Source organism: Ambystoma mexicanum, chromosome 7q (genome assembly GCF_040938575.1).
Source record: "Ambystoma mexicanum isolate Mex_15411 chromosome 7q, UKY_AmexF1_1, whole genome shotgun sequence".
Lineage (NCBI taxonomy): Eukaryota > Metazoa > Chordata > Amphibia > Caudata > Ambystomatidae > Ambystoma > Ambystoma mexicanum.
In genome coordinates, this window is record NC_090941.1 from 1,103,438,475 (window position 1) to 1,103,454,397 (window position 15,923).

General features: G+C 45.9%; 1 protein-coding gene across 2 annotated transcripts in view; it reads left to right on the top strand.

The window, feature by feature from the left end:
- The window catches only part of RRP8 (ribosomal RNA processing 8), a 290,217-nt gene extending 275,017 nt beyond the window's left edge, over positions 1–15,200 (top strand). For both annotated transcript variants that reach the window (XM_069640472.1, XM_069640471.1), the window contains one exon: positions 14,469–15,200. In XM_069640472.1, coding sequence (XP_069496573.1) covers positions 14,469–14,582 — 114 coding nt within the window. In that variant the 3' untranslated portion in view covers positions 14,583–15,200. The remainder of the gene's footprint in view (positions 1–14,468) is intronic.
- The last annotated feature ends 723 nt before the right edge of the window (positions 15,201–15,923 follow it).

The window sequence follows — 15,923 nt, forward strand, 5'->3', positions numbered from 1 at the left end:
GTTATGTCCAAATTGGACTATTATAATGCACGTACCACGGCACCAACCAGCGTAACCTCAACAAACTTCAGATCTCCCAAAACAGCGCCATTAGACCGGCCCTCAACATCCCCAGATCAGCTCATATCTCAGAAAGCAGAAAGAACTTTCACTGGCTTTCAGTCGCCCAAAGGATTTCTTTGAAGGCATTGGCCCTTACTTACAAATGTGTAAACAATCAGGCCCCCATATATCTAGCCTCGCGCTTCACTCATTATATTCCATCGCGGGCACTTAGATCCACACAAACACAAGGTCTTGCAATCCCCAGATACAAGCTCCAAACAGCTGGAGGCGTTTGCTTCCCAGTCCTGGCTGCCAAGCTTTGGAACACCTTGCCACTTACCATTAGAAATCTACCCTCATTTAACTTATTCAAACACAAAGCCAAGCTTTGGCTAGCTACCTCACACGAACAACTATCCTCTTGATTATGTGTACAACATGACTCTCTGCTTGCCTGCTGGGATTCTGTATTGCTCCTGTACGCTACTGTTCTTGTCAATGCATATGATGGTGCAACGTTAATTGTAACTCTGCCACGATTGTAATTACTATAAATAAAAATACAAATGCACTCGTCGAAAAAGAGGTACCATAAGTCATCTACTTTTACTTCTTCGTGTGACTCCTCTCCTGAGAGAGCTATATCTTGTCCCACAAAGGCCTCCACCCCTGCCGAACGGGAAGCATTCAGGTTGGAAATATTGAACATTTTTGAAAACCAAAAACCATCGACAAGCCATACTCCTACCACACCTGATAATGAAAGGGCTTGAGCCAAATCCCACGCGCCCTCGAGCCCGGGACGAAGGCCACATCCACATAGGGAGCCGTCGAGGCCTTGATGCAATGAGAAGTAATCGAAGGGTTCTTTGAGCTGCAAGTCGAAGAATAAGTAGACGCCCTCGATGCCAACTGCACCATCGACACCAATAGAGCCTTTGACATCATCAATGCCATTGAAACCTTTGACTTCATTGAAAATATCGACTCCTCTAGCATCAGGTTCAACATTTCTGAAACCTTCGACGCCTGTACCAGATAAGACTTATATTCCTTTACCTAGAAAGGATTATTTTAAGTCCCTAACCTCTGTTTATGAGGACAATGAACCATTGGATAACAATGCGCCATTTGGGCTACTGTATGATAGTCCAGGCTAAAAGACGAGTGGACACTTCACCAGAGTTAGAATTTGGTAAACCTGAATCTGATGAACATGCAGATCAACATATATACAGTTGATGTCTAAAGTTGTAGATTACTTGGGATGGAGTAGACCTACTCTCCCCTTCGAGCAGGATGCTCTAACAGACATCCTTGGTAAGGGCCCGCAAAAGATCCCATTTTACCATTCCATGTTGCTCTTAAAAAAAGGGTGACTGCCAACTGGGAGATGCCAGAGTCAAGCCCGGAAGTAAGCAAGAATTTAACACGAAAATACCGCCCATCGAGTAGTGACCCCAACTACTTATCAAAACACCCCACCTCAAAACAGGCTGCCTAGCCAACCATCTCACCGGATAGGGATGACAAAGGAGTAGATGCATGGGCTAGGAAAGTATATTCTGCAGGGAACATGCGCTTAAGTCAGCCAACTCCACATGTGCCCTAGCAACATTTTCATTCACTCTATGGTACTGCAGATCTATGGCGGCTGAGCACATTCCCGAAGGGAAGGAACAAGACGGTTTCTTGCCTATTGTTAGAGAAGGCAAAGAAGCCATGTGCAAGTCTCTTCAGTCGGTCTGGATTCTGCTGACGGCATCAGCAGAGCCATGGCGGCAAGCGCCGTTATTCGCAGATTTGCATGGATAAGGAAGTCTGGATTTGCACCTGACGTGCAATCCAGACTCCTTAGCATGCCTTTTCACGGGTCTCACCTTTTTGGCAGCAAGGCTGACGAAAGCCCTGAGAAGCTGCAGACCATGAAGGCCGCAGCCAAATCTTTTGGTGCCTCTATTAGGCAGCCTCAGCCCTTTCGCCCCAGTGCCCCTTCTTGGAGGGGTAGATCCTTTCACTACTGCTCCTCAGTTGGAAGAGCGAGAGGAATGGCTGGTCAAAGAAGATTACCTCGTGGTGGACGAGGAAGAGGTGCAAAGCCCGCTCAAGGAAGGCGCATCTTTACCAAAAGCCGCTTCTTCAGCTGCCACAAAAACTTTGCGGTTTGAGTCATGAAACCCCAGTGGGAGGTGGCAGACTCATCTGAAAGAATGGTGAGACATTGGATGCTTAGGCATTAGAAACCATAGCCCAAGGTTTAGAGACCTCTGAACCATCCAATGGGGAACCATTATTTAAAGATTCCAGATCCGTTCCTTGGCCAGCAAATTTTGACCCTGGTAGAGAAAGTTGCTATAGAGCCAGTACCTATAGCGCCAGTACCTATAGCCGAGAGGAACAAAGGATGGTATTCTCCATATTTCCTAATACCCAAAAAAGACAGAGGACTAAGACCTATCTTGGACTTGAGATACTTAAAGTTCCTCAGGAAGGACAAGTTCAAGATGGTCACTCTTTCTCAGATCCTTCAGGCCCTCCAACTCCAGGATTGGATGGGGTCATTGGACTGTCAGGATGCTTATTTTCATGTGGCATTCCATCTCAAGCACAGAAAGTACCAGAGGTTCGCTGTTGCCGGTTCTCATCAGTTTCGAGTTCTGACATTCAGGCTCAACCTGAGGGTTTTCACCAAACTGATGGTGGTGGCAGCAAGTCTCAGGAGAGGGGGGGAATTCACGTCTACCCCCTACCTGGATGATTGGCTGATCAGGGCATGTTCTCCCAAACAAGTCCCGTTTCACCTCAACGTCCTCTGCCACTATCTTCACAGACTGAGATTCTCCCTTAATTGCAAGTAGTCCCATCTCAAAAGCTCCAGTTCATCGTGGCTGTACTGGATACATTCTTGGGGAAAGAGCTTGCAACTCGAGGTGAGGGCTCAAGACATTCTGCAGATGGTCTCCAAGATTCAGAGTGCTCAGCGTCTCCCAACCTTCGACTTTTTGAGGTTGCTCTGCCTCATGGCATCCTGCATTTTTCTGGTGCCAGAGGCTCGCTTGACAATGAGTTGACGTCAATGGGCTTTCAGGACTCCGTTCACGGGCAACATGTCAGACCTACTAAAGGGTTCCATGCAGGGTCACAAACGATATTCTATGGAGGGCCTGTGAGGACAACATTCTGAAGGGAGAACCTTTTTGACAACCATGGCCTAAGATAACCGTAGTGAAGGACGCCTCACTCACGGGTGGGGAGCCCACGCCAACGATATGACAATCACCGGTCGTTGGTCTCTATCACAGTCCACACTGCACATCAATCTTTTGGAGCTGAGAGCAATCAGACTTGCGCTGAAGGCTTTTCTGCCCTCTGTACGGGGAATGAATGTCCTGATAATGACGGACAACACTGTGGCCGTGTACTACCTCAACAAAAGAGGTGGTGTATGGTCACTACCACTGTGCAGAGAGTCAATGCAGGTCTGGTACTGGGCGATTCAAGAAGGAATCTCCATGTCGCAAGTTCACCTAGCCAGGTAGGAAAACGCAGCGGCGGGCGCTCTGAACAGGCAGAGCACAGTCTCCCACGAGTGGGAACAGCTCAGGAAGTCCTTGAAGAGATCTTCACCCTTTGGGGAACCCCTCAAGTGGATTTGTTCAAGACCAGTGTCTTAGGCAAAGTTTGTATGCAGTACCCTCTGGGAACACTACAAACCACTCTGACTACAAGTATAGGAAAGCCAACCTTTGGTATAAGCTTGTACTACACAGTTTTGGTAGCGTGTTCAGCAGCCAGGCTTATCTCAAGACGGGTCAATGTGAGCTGTATTGGAGTTCAAATAAACTCTTGCACTCAAGGTTTGTTGAATAAACAATTATTAATTTATCAGTCAGTTAGAATATGCCTTCTTCAGAAGGGAGCAACGTAATAGTAACACTCAAATACACTTCATGAAATACACACTCTTAATATCTCTAAATCAGTAGATACCCTTTTGGGATGGCCCACACACACACTACCTACACCCTCAGGTGACTTCAATTGCTAGGGTGATGGGGACATTAATATATCACTGTTGCATTTAGAATCCTATGGTAATCTGTCAAAGGAAAAGGTTATTTAGAACATACAAATGACCACACATATTCTTAAGCAGGCAATTACTTTTAGATCCCCCCAGAAAGAGTGATTCAGTATATTAGGCTAGGCCAAAGCCAATGGGCAAAAGTCTTATATAGGATGCAGCACTTCTTGTAGGCAAGTAGAAAAAGTATTTGCACAATGTCTTGGGAGTCTTTGAAGAAAAGAAGAATCAAATGTAGGGCCACAAGCTGATTAGACTTGCGAGTAGTAGAAGATGCAAGCAACTCTACAGAAAGAGGTAAGTTCTCTTACACTTTGTACAGTACCTTTTTAAAATGAAGAAAAGATGCAGCAGATGACTCCTGTTCCTGTGCAGCTCTGCAGAACCCACTGTTCCTGGACCTCAGTCGTGAGAACAAGTGGGAGGACGTCGGGGGACTCCTGCACTGTACTGGGACAGTCAAAACTCACAACCGGCTAATGTCACTTTCAGTGGCTGTTCAATGTTTCAACTCTTTGTGTCTAGAGCAAATCGCAACACTGCGGTTCCTGGCTGTCGAGAGGGACTTTCCTTTCTTCTGGGGTCCCGCACTCTGTTGAGGGGGCTCAGGCTCGGGCAGTCCTGCTTCCTGGGATTTCAGAGGAGCTTCCTGGAGCTCTAGGCCAGCTTAAAAGCAACGCACACAATCTGGTGTTCCTCTCCTGGCTATACGGTTTCCAGCAGAAACTCTGTGGAAATTCAACAAGCTCCGAGATGGATGTCCAGGTGGCATACTTTGGAATTGATTGGTCACACCAACTCAAGGGGAGAAGTCGTCCTTGCAGGGGCTTCTCTGTCGATGCGAACTTGGTGTTTCGGCACCGCAGCAGGGCTTCACCGGGCAAACCAACGGCCCAGGAGTTACAACAGGCGTCCTCTTCAAGTTCTTCTTTGGTTCCTTTGTCCAGTGGTCGACTCTGCCTTCCAAGCCAAAAGCCTTGCCTTTTATTCAGTTCTCTCCCATTCATTCCAGCCCAGCTGTCACCCACCCAGCTGGGTGGCTGTCCTTGCCGGACAGTCAGCTGGCCAATCACCACAGAGTGCATTTGGGTCTCCTAGGAGACTACGCACAGGGAGTTTCGGCACCTCCCTCACTTCTGCCTATCTCAGACACCTTGGAGCCAGAGGCGGGCTTCACCTGTGAATCCCGCCAAAGGCAAAGCGAACAATGGGACCAAACCTGGTTTGGTGCGCAGAGTAAATCTCACGAAGGACCTTTCCACAAAGAAATGGTGAAAAAAGACGAACGGGCCATTTTGACAAAAATGGCACCCTTGGGTGCTTTACTGCAGCTGCGAACACAGCCCGCGGTAAATGCACACCACGATAGTTAAAACGAAACCACTGCCACCAGCCATTTATTGAGGAAAGGGTAACATACATTTATTTTTACTTGAGAAGGTAGACAAAGGGGATACTAGGTAACCCCTCCAGCACCCTATTGTAAGATAGTGTGTACTGGGTCTAGAAAGTTAGAATGTAAGTAAAGTCAATTTCACTTTACTGCTCTTGGAAACAGTAGTTTATCCAAGAGAAGGTATTCAAGCTTTTGGGAAATCTGAAAGACGATGCCTATGGAGTTTGTCAGACTCCAAAACCAAAAGAAACCGTGTTACAAAAATCACATAAAAATACATGAGTAGAAAAAAGGGTCTCACTCTCTCCAGGTTGAAAAAAATCAAGTCCTCAAAATCCAGCAAAGTTGCTGGGTGTCTCTAAGTTGTAGGCAATTAACACATTTCTGAGAATTCTCCCTAACATAGTGTCAACCGGAAGTGCGAACTGTACTGCTCCATGGAGTTTTCTCCAAGAGGAGCGCTAGGAGATGTGTTCATGGTGGACTGGGAGCTTACACTCCTGTATGCATTTCCTCCAGTTATTCCTCACATGATCAGGAGGTTGATAAAGTTAGGGTAACCCATGATCCTAATTGCCCCGGATTGGGCTACGAGGATGTGGTACCATCTGCCCTCCAATACGTCTTACACAAAGAGAGGAGTGTTGGGTTTTCCATCCAGAGGTCAAGATTCAGGCTTCGCGCATGGTTTCTGAGAGATTGAGATACAAGTGTTGGGACCTCCTGGATGACGTAATGGAGATTTTGCTTTCGGCCAGAAGACCAGCAACACAATCCTTGAACCGCTGCAGTTGGAACAAATTCTGCAGCTGGTATGGGACAAGTATGTAGATCCTTTACTATGCAAAACCCCAGAGGTATTCTCTTTTCTACTGTATCAAGCCAATCTGGGGCTCCAGGTTGGAACACTTAAAGGCTGTTTGTCGGCACTATACATCTTTAAGCGCTCGTCTGAGGAAACTTCTTACTTTAAAATACCACTGGTGAAAAAAATCGACCATAGTAGCACTAACAACTTCAACCCATAGAGTGAGCGAGTTGCAGGCACTATCCTCTAAAACACCTTTTACAGTATTCCACAAGGACAAGGTGGTCCTGAGGGTTAAACCTTCATTTTTTACCAAATTAATTTTGGATTTTTATGTAGGACAAAAGATTGTGCTACCAACCTTCTACCGTCCACCTCATCCTAGAAAGGAGGAAGATAGGTTGCACAGATTAGATACACATTCTACATTTCTAGATTGTCCAAACTACGTCTGTATGATCAACTTTTTATAGGTTATTCATATCAGACTTGGTTAGGCTCTAACAAAACGGCCATTATCAAGATCGATCATTCTAGCAATTTCAGAATGCTATAGGCCGGTGCACAGCGACCCTCCAGAAGGCTTGAGGGCCCATTCCACCAGGGGCATGCCTACCTCTTTGGCTCTTCAAAGAGGTGTTCCCATTAAAAACATTTGTGAGGTAGTCACATGGTCTTCATTACATATTCACGAAACATTACTGCCTTGACTCTTCCCTCCGTCAGGATAGATGTTCTTCATCCAGTTCATGGAAACCATTGATAAAATTCTTACTCCCTCCACCAATACAAACACTGCTTTGGGAGTCTATCAAAGATGTGTAATACGTCGGAGGACACAATCCATTCGAAGAACTATTTACTTAACCTTGGTAGCGTTCTTTCGACTGGATGTTTTCCTCATCACCCTCCCAGCCTACCCCACAGTAGAATTTCCCATGCTATTACAGCTTCAAAGCTTAGTACGGTCAAACCTGTGCTTTTGCGGGTAGTTCTACTGAAAGAAAATACAGTACTGAAGACAATGGGCGCTGCGCAAACAATATACCTTCAATGACATCATCCTCGAGACGGAGGCCCTCGAGGGACATCAAGTCGACTCCATTGACGCACAGTGCACTCTGCCGAGAATAAGAATTCCGGAGCAGCTGAAGCTGGATATTGAATATCAAAGATGAGGAATACGTGTGAGGAACATCCAGTTGAAAGAACGTTACCAGGGGTAAGTAACTTGTTCTTCTACCTGATCCCTAGAATCCATATTGTAGGTGGATCTGTGCATTCACCCTCCTGCCGACTTTATAAGCTAACAGACATGTTGTGCAGCAATTCCTAATAGCCTACTGCTTAACTCTATCCTTATCTACCTGTTAGAGAAAGTCGCGTTGAGCCAAATATACTCTCCTCCTACTAAGTTAACTACTCTAAAACAGAGTGCTTCCCCCTGACCTAGCCCAGATATTGCCTATTGTTTAATATTGAATCAGCTTAATCTTTGCTCACTACTGATTTAGCCTTTGCCACTGCCTGTTGCTTTTCACTGAACCAGCCTTTGCCACTGCCTGTTTATTATTGAAGTAGCCTAGCTACAGCCTATGGCATATTCGGCCCACATGCATTGTATACTGCCCACTGCATAGCCCACTCACTAATGCATAGGATTAGCACATCTTCATCTCCCTATTGACTATTGCCTTAAATTTGCAGTAATCGCATGCATGCACCTGCTCACTGCATGACCTCCAGTCTAGCTCTCACACCTACTCTGCCTACTAATTGCAATGCACACCAGCCCACTGCTTCATCTTGGCCTAGCCACACGCATGCACCAAACTATTACCATCTCTCCCAAGAAGTAGACAGATATCGCCTACTCACACGACACGACTAGCGCACCCTCCTAATACCACCTGTGCCCCTCCCTTACACCTGCCCTAATGAAAACTCATGCCTCACCACACTCTGGCAAATACCACCCCCAGATCCTCGAAGCACTGCATAACAGCTCTGGCCACATTCCAACGAGAGCCCCCTCCCTAAGCTACACCACCCTCGCTATCCTCAGCTCTCATCTTTCTCTTACATAGAACCACACCTCAGCAAATCATGCCCAACTGTACCACGACCGCTATCAAATTGACCACCAACCTCAGCCTCCAAACCGACACCCCCATCGATAACAAAGCCTGCTCTAAAGGCGCATTCATACGTCACAAGACAGGACTGGCACGGCTCTACTGCCCCAGACACCACCCCCTGCCCTGCCCCACCCCACGCCCTCCTCCCCAATCAACCAGCTTTCCCGATCACTCAGCATGCCCATGCCAAAACATGCCCTATACTGGGCAATACCCGTCGCACACGCCTCTCATCAAGAACTACATATACTACTACCAAAACAAAATCCACCACTGTCGCTAAAAGAAATTCCAGACTCTCAGGACGCACCCATCTCCAGCACCTCCCCCTCAACAACCATCACCCTACCCGCTGCCTCAAAAGCACTATGATACCTAATATCCTTGAGACTCAGAATAACTCTGACACCAGCCACCAGCAGACAACCACCCCTAAAGAAACTTCTACCAACCCTCCTAACACCAAAGTAACCAGCACCTAGGCCCATCCGATCCAACCTCCTATCTCTCCCAACACGAGACACAACCCCTCCTAGGAACCTTACTAAATGTCAAATCGCTTGGAGCACACGACTGCATACTAGAGTTTAAACTTTTCCTAGTGCTCACCGAAACCTTGCTACACCCTGCTCAGGTCCACAGATCACACTAACCGTCCGGACCGACTACACCCTCCTCAGAGGAGACCGCTCTGAATCCGTAGGCAGAGGAGAGGCCATCGTCCACAAAACTTCATTACCTTTTAGGGAATGTAAAAGGGAAGTACTTACTGGATACGTAACTCTCTCTCTCTCTCAAACTAGCTGTCAGCCATCAAGAAACCAGCAACTTCCTAATAGTGTACAAAACACTGAGGTCACCAAGTAAACCAGACATTGACCTACCCCTACTAATCACACCTCTACTTAAACCTAAAACTAAATGCATCCTCCTAGGAGACCTCAACTTAGGCTATGATGACCTTACGGACACCAAAGCTGCAGCCTGCCAAAACACTTTCCAGGAGATGCAATTTTCCCATATAGTGAACACCCCTACGCATTGCAAAGGGAGAATCCTCGACTGGATACTCGCCCTGAATACCACAGTAACCATAATAGATATCCTTAATTTGCAATGGTCTGACCACTGCCTAATTAAATTCAAAATAAACCTAGACACTGACCATTCACCTAAAGCTTGCAATCCGCTACCCATTCAGGTTAGAAATGCACGTAAACTTACTCCTGAGACCTGAACCCCTGTTCTCAACAACCTACTCGACTCAAAACCACTGGACAGTACCAGCACAGAGTATCGTCAATCATTACCACCAATGCCTGACGTAAGCAGTTTATGAAGTAGCCCCCCCTCAAAACTAAAGTGCCCAAATCTAAACGAAGTGCCCCCTGGTTCAATAATTAACTTGTACAACTCAGAAGAGAAAAAAGAGCGCTAGAACACCTAACCAGGAAAAATAACTCCCTAGAACTTCAAACCAAATTACTAACATCTCTCTAAAACCTACAAACTCAGTGTACTCTCTCATAATGCGGAATCTCTCAATGAGAGTATAGACGCCGCAGCCTCCAACCCCAAAGAGCTATTTACTATTAGAGAACTAGAATCGCCCATCCACCCCACCAGCCCTGTAATCCCTAGCAAAGGCTGGTGCGCTACCATTCAGGACGCTCTATCCTCCAAAGTGACCACACTCCAAAATAAAATAGCCTCGCAAAAAAAAAACTACTAGATCCCCCCAACTACTACCACTTGAACAGAGACACCTGAATTCCAATTTACACAAGTCACCACTGCTCAGGTCCTTAAAACAATACCATCACTCAAGCCATCTAATTGCAAAGGCGGCAGCACTCCAGCGAGGTAGTTAAAGACTGCGCCACCATGCTAGCACCCTCCATCACTAGCTTTGTGAATGAGTCCTTTAATTCCAGTGAAATACCAGCATCCATCAAAGTAACTTGGGTCACACCACTACTTAAAAAGCCTTTGTTAGACCCAACAATTCCCACCAACTACAGATCAATAACAACTATGCCTTTCCTCCTCAATATCATGGACAAAATGGCATATACCCAAGTACAATCCCATCTTGAACAAAATCACCTACTAGGGGAAGACAATCAGGCTTCCACCCCAATCACAGTACGGAGACTGCCCTCTTGGACCTAAAAAAACCAGACGGACGCTATCGGGGACTCCGGCAAACTGTGTATCTCATTACTCCTAGACCTATCAGCTGCGTTTGATTTGGTCGACCACGACAAACTATGCCACAAACTTCCACTTCTCCCAGAAGGCCAACGACTGGATAAAATCCTTCTTTTCTGATCGAACCTCAAGAGTCATCCTAGGGGAAGTTGCAGCGGACCCCATCCCGAATACTGCAAGGATCCTGTCTCTATCCTACCCTATATAACGCCTACACTAAATTACTTTCCGCAGCACTAGATGCTATGGGAGTAATTAACACAAACTTTGCTGATGATACTCGGAAACCTATTCCCATCACAGGTAATTTGGAACAGGACACGGCCATCATCAACACAGTATACTCCCACATTCAAATCTGGATGGCCAATAACAGCCTCTGCCTTAATGGAGAAAAAACTGAGATCCTAATAGTTGGGTCCCCTACCAGACTCAGTAAACTCCACCCAGACTACACCTCCATAGTGATGGACGGCACACCCATCACCATATCCCACAAAGTCAAAACACTAGGAGTACACCTCGACTCCAATCTCACAATGAACAACCACATTAGCGCCCTCGCCTCTTCAAAGGCTTACACACCAAACTTATCACACTAAGAAGGCCTCTCCTATCCTCAGATAACTGCTTGACACTTGCTAGAGCCTATTGCAATATCCTATTGCTAGGCACTTAAAAAAAAAAAAAAACTTCAACTCCTACAAAATAAAGCCCTCAGGACAGCACTGAGCATCAATAGAAGAGAACATATTATGCAATATAGAAGAGATGCACACTGGCTCCCAGTTCATGCAAGAATCCTCCACAAAACACTAAACATGATATATGATGAGGCATTTATAACGGCCTATACACAAGTGTTTCATCACCCACAAATGCCTATAGAGATCGGGTCTCCGAGGTTTTGTCCCTTAGCACCCGCAGAAGACAGATTGCAGAGTAATCTGCCTATGCTTAAAGCTGAGGAGTCTGCCTCTCTCTCTAAAAATCCAGCCCTAGAACCTTCACATCAAGAGCCCTACAAACTTGCAGTAATTCCTAACTGCACAGCCCTCATACTCCCACAGTGTACCCTTACAGCTGACATCTATATCCAGAACTGCATGAAGCATGACCTCATCCCCGTGGCCCTAGGGGCCCTGGAAGGATCCAAGATCATCCAGGTGACAACTCTGATCATTGTACACTCCTCAACACCCCCGCGCAAGTGGGAGTCGGATCTACCTCTCCGCAAACAGAATCACCTGACCATGCTCATTGTCCTGATCTAATGGCCAGCATAGCTAAGGAACTGCTTTTATGCTCAAGCCCTTTTGATATGAATCTACTGGCAGATTGTCTTAAGAACTGGGCAGTGGACTTACTCTCTTCAAGAGCGAATGTTGACCCCCTAATAAATGAATCCTGTAATCATATCAATGTGATTGAGGTAACCGAATCGGATAAGGCTGTTCAAACTAGCTCGTATAAGGAGCAATTTAATCAGGCCACACAAACGAACCCCCGGAGTGATGAAACCCTGAATCCTACACAAGTTATTATGACCAGCTCTAAAAACACCCAAACCCCTAATATTGTCACTATTGTCCCGGTAGTGGAATTATGCGCTTCCACTCCGGAATTGGCCCAGAAACCAGTCCAAGGGAAGATCAATTATTATACAGCGATGAGTAGCATTCTTAAACCAGGATCCTCACTGAACATGTGCTCAACAAAACGTCGAAAGCCCAAAATTGAGGACATGAGTATTCATGACTTTGTGTGGGACCAGAGAAAGTTTGTCATCACAAACATTTCTAAAGTCAACGGTAAAGAACCCAAAGAAGCCTTGCGGTTCAAGGTCCTAGTCTGGCTTAGACAAAGAACTGGGCCGGGGGTGATCAGACTCTCAGATCTGAAGATCGTCCGCAGGATTGACCTTAAAGACTGGTGTACGCTTCCTAATAATGACTGTGTCCTAGTGGGATGCGGCACTAGCACATTACCTGCCTTTTTAAGACAATGTCGATACCTGCCTAGAGGGTCCTCTAGTTGTAATTTAATTCTGAGGATTCTTAGTTATGTATAAATTACCGTTATGCCTTTGTATTTTAGCTTAAGCATGGCTTATTTTTTATTTTGTTTCATTTTTGCACTTGTATTTTCTCGTCTGTGCCAAGTCCTATTTTGTTTGTTATAATTGTTCTGTGAGCGCCCCTAAACCTTCTGGTACCGCGGTGCACTATACAAATGATTAAACATAAACAAACATATGACACCGCCCCCACCTACCTCTACGGCTGCATTGCACACAAAGCCTTGCATAGAGCTCTCAGATCCAATGCCAACCCTCAGCTGCATATTCCACGCTTCACCACCACAAGAGCAGGTAACACTAGTTTCCCCATTGCAGCCCCCCGCATCTGGAACTCCCTTCCGCCCATCTGTCCAATGAAACCTCATTACCAAAGTTTAAAAAACTAAAAACTTGGTTGTTCAATAAATACTGAAACTCTAGCACAAGTACTCCCTCTGAGCTGTAACCTTCCAAGCTTCACCAGATAATTGCTTTGTCATGATAGCCAAATTGAATATATGCTTGTACCATTCCTGCAAATCATAATGCATGTAACCTTGACATAACGTAGATTTATGTAACCTGCAACTGTACCTTTCTTGCAAAATCGAATCAATGAAAACGAAGATGCATGTAGCCTACGCCGTGATACCCAAGGGTTTGGGCGTGTAATCAAATGCAATAAATAAATAAGGTAGTTTCCTCCTTTCACCTTAATGAGGAGCTAATACTCCCAACATTCTTTGCGGATTCAAAGGATGGGGCTCTGGAGGTATTGCACTGTCTGGATGTCAGCCGTGCTCTAAGATTTGATCTGGACAGGACAAAGAACTTCTTTAAGTCGGAATCCGTGTTAATCACTTTTGGCGGGTCAAAACCAGGCGGTCAAGCCTCCAAGGCTTACATAGCAAGGTGGATGGTGATGGCCATCAAGGAGGCATATGAGGGGCAGCACAAGGCTCTGCCAGCAAACATGCACGCCCACGCCATTAGTGCCAGGACCACAGCTGTGGCTTTCCTCGACGCGTCTCATGGCAGACTATCAGCAAGGCACCTACTTAGGCTTCCCCATCAGCCTTTTGCAAACACTACTGCTTGGATGCCAGGTCGACCGCAGCATTTGGCTAGGCAGTTTTGAAGAATGTGTTTTCTTAGAGGGCCAACTCTCCTCCCCAGGGCTGCATTCAGTTGTAATCGACAATACAGTATGGAGGAAAGGGGATGGGACGTAGGAGTAATTATAAGTTACTCTGTGACTAACCTACTCCTAGTCCATAGTTCCCTTTCCTCCATATGTCCCACCATCCACCCCCATAACCTCTTGGTGTCATTAGGTAATCGTAATATTGTCAACGCATCAAAGGGGACTTGGGAGTAGCGCCAGTGGGCGAAGTCAGGGGAGCGCATGCTCACAGGGCCACGCCCATCTAAATTGAGAGGGGAGGACAATTTTTTTCTGGTGAAAGGTTGTTTCCAATCCCTAGTGAGGGACACCCATACAATATAGAGGAATGGGGACTATGGACTAGGAGTAAGTTAGTCACTACGGTGAGTAACTTATAATTCATCTTACACATTGCTTTGTGTTTTCTGTGTCCAGGGGATCCGCCCCTGTCAGTGATGTAAAAGGCCTTGGATTATTTTGCTCACATCCACAGTGTAGATTGTGTTACATGCATGTATTAAGGATCTGATCGCTTTACAACACTGTGTATTATTCCTTACAGGACACTGAGAATAGCTTCTTCTACACGTTTGAGTTTACGAAGACGGGTCCACCTAAATCCAAGGGGAAGCTTCCTGGCCTGGAGCTCAAACCCTGTCTCTACAAGAAGCGCTGACACAATAATGCCTCCACAGCACAGAGACAATAATACCTCCTGAGTATGGACACAATATTGCCTCTATGAGAAATGTGCAGTCCAGATTGCCTTGAAAGGAAGTTACAGGGCATCACCAAGCAGCATGAGCTGATAAAGCAAAGTGGCCCTTCCTGAGAGTGTTGAATGCTGGTCTGTACTGGATGAAAGAAATGACCGCAACCTGCAACATTTAAATAGATTGTCGAGCGAAAACTATGACATTTTATTCCGGTTATACATTTCCTCCGTATTTCTAGGCAAGCAACTGTGGCCTGTTTTGGGTGCAAGTTTCCAATGCAAGGCATCTGAGTCCAGGCTCTGCCCAATACTGGGCTGGTGAGGATAACCAACTCCTTGAAAGTGCAACTTGTATCTTTTGTACTGGTTCTAAAGACAAATAACTTTGTTCGTTGAGCAGCCTGCAGTGTTTTACTGGAGGTGTTGTAGCCTTCTTCCATGTTTTTGATGGCATTCCTTTCCGATCTGTACAACATCACAAGATGCCGCTTTGACTGTGCATCGTTTTCTCCCACACAGGAAGGAGGATGGTTTTAATGTAAACTGCAAAAATATCAGTAAAATATTGATCCATTTTTACATTTTTGTGTTGTGCAGTTCGTTTTTGACAGTGGACTGAAAGCATTGCATCTCCCACACCGATATTAGAGTAGCTGGCCTGGTAAGTACAGTATGGGGTGCAGTACCAGGCTAATAGATAAGATAACCATATCTGCAGTCGGCACTGTGGACATATTTACAAAAGCAAAATGCCATTTGTCAAACTCAACCACTACAAATATGATGATACACACACAGCATGTTATTATTATTAGGGGATCTATTGCATCCGGACCGAGCTTTGGGAAGCAATGGAGCAATTTACAAATTACAGAAAGTACAGGCTAGAGATTGCACAGCCTCAATAAAAAGGAGCTAACTGAGCGGGGCTGCAGGCAAGTTGGCAGCAATAGATCTACACGCCATCTGTGGAGGATACTGGGGAGAGATCAACCAGTTTCAGGTTAGGTGGGGGGTGGAGGCTGTGTGGAGCTAAGGAGGGGTCATTCTATAAACTGATTTTAAATAGTCATTCCTTTGAGTATTTTGAGCGATTTCCTGAAATGTAGAAGCGAAGGGGAGAGTCTGGTGTTGACGGTGAGAGAGGGTCCAGAGTCGGGGAGTTGTAGACCGAGATGTTCTTCTGGTTCATTGCATCCTGCACCATTAGAGTTAATGTCTGCACCGGTGACTCTATAAAATATTCACTCTTCAGGAGCACCTCCAGTGAGTGGATTCTACTTCTGACTTACGCACATTATA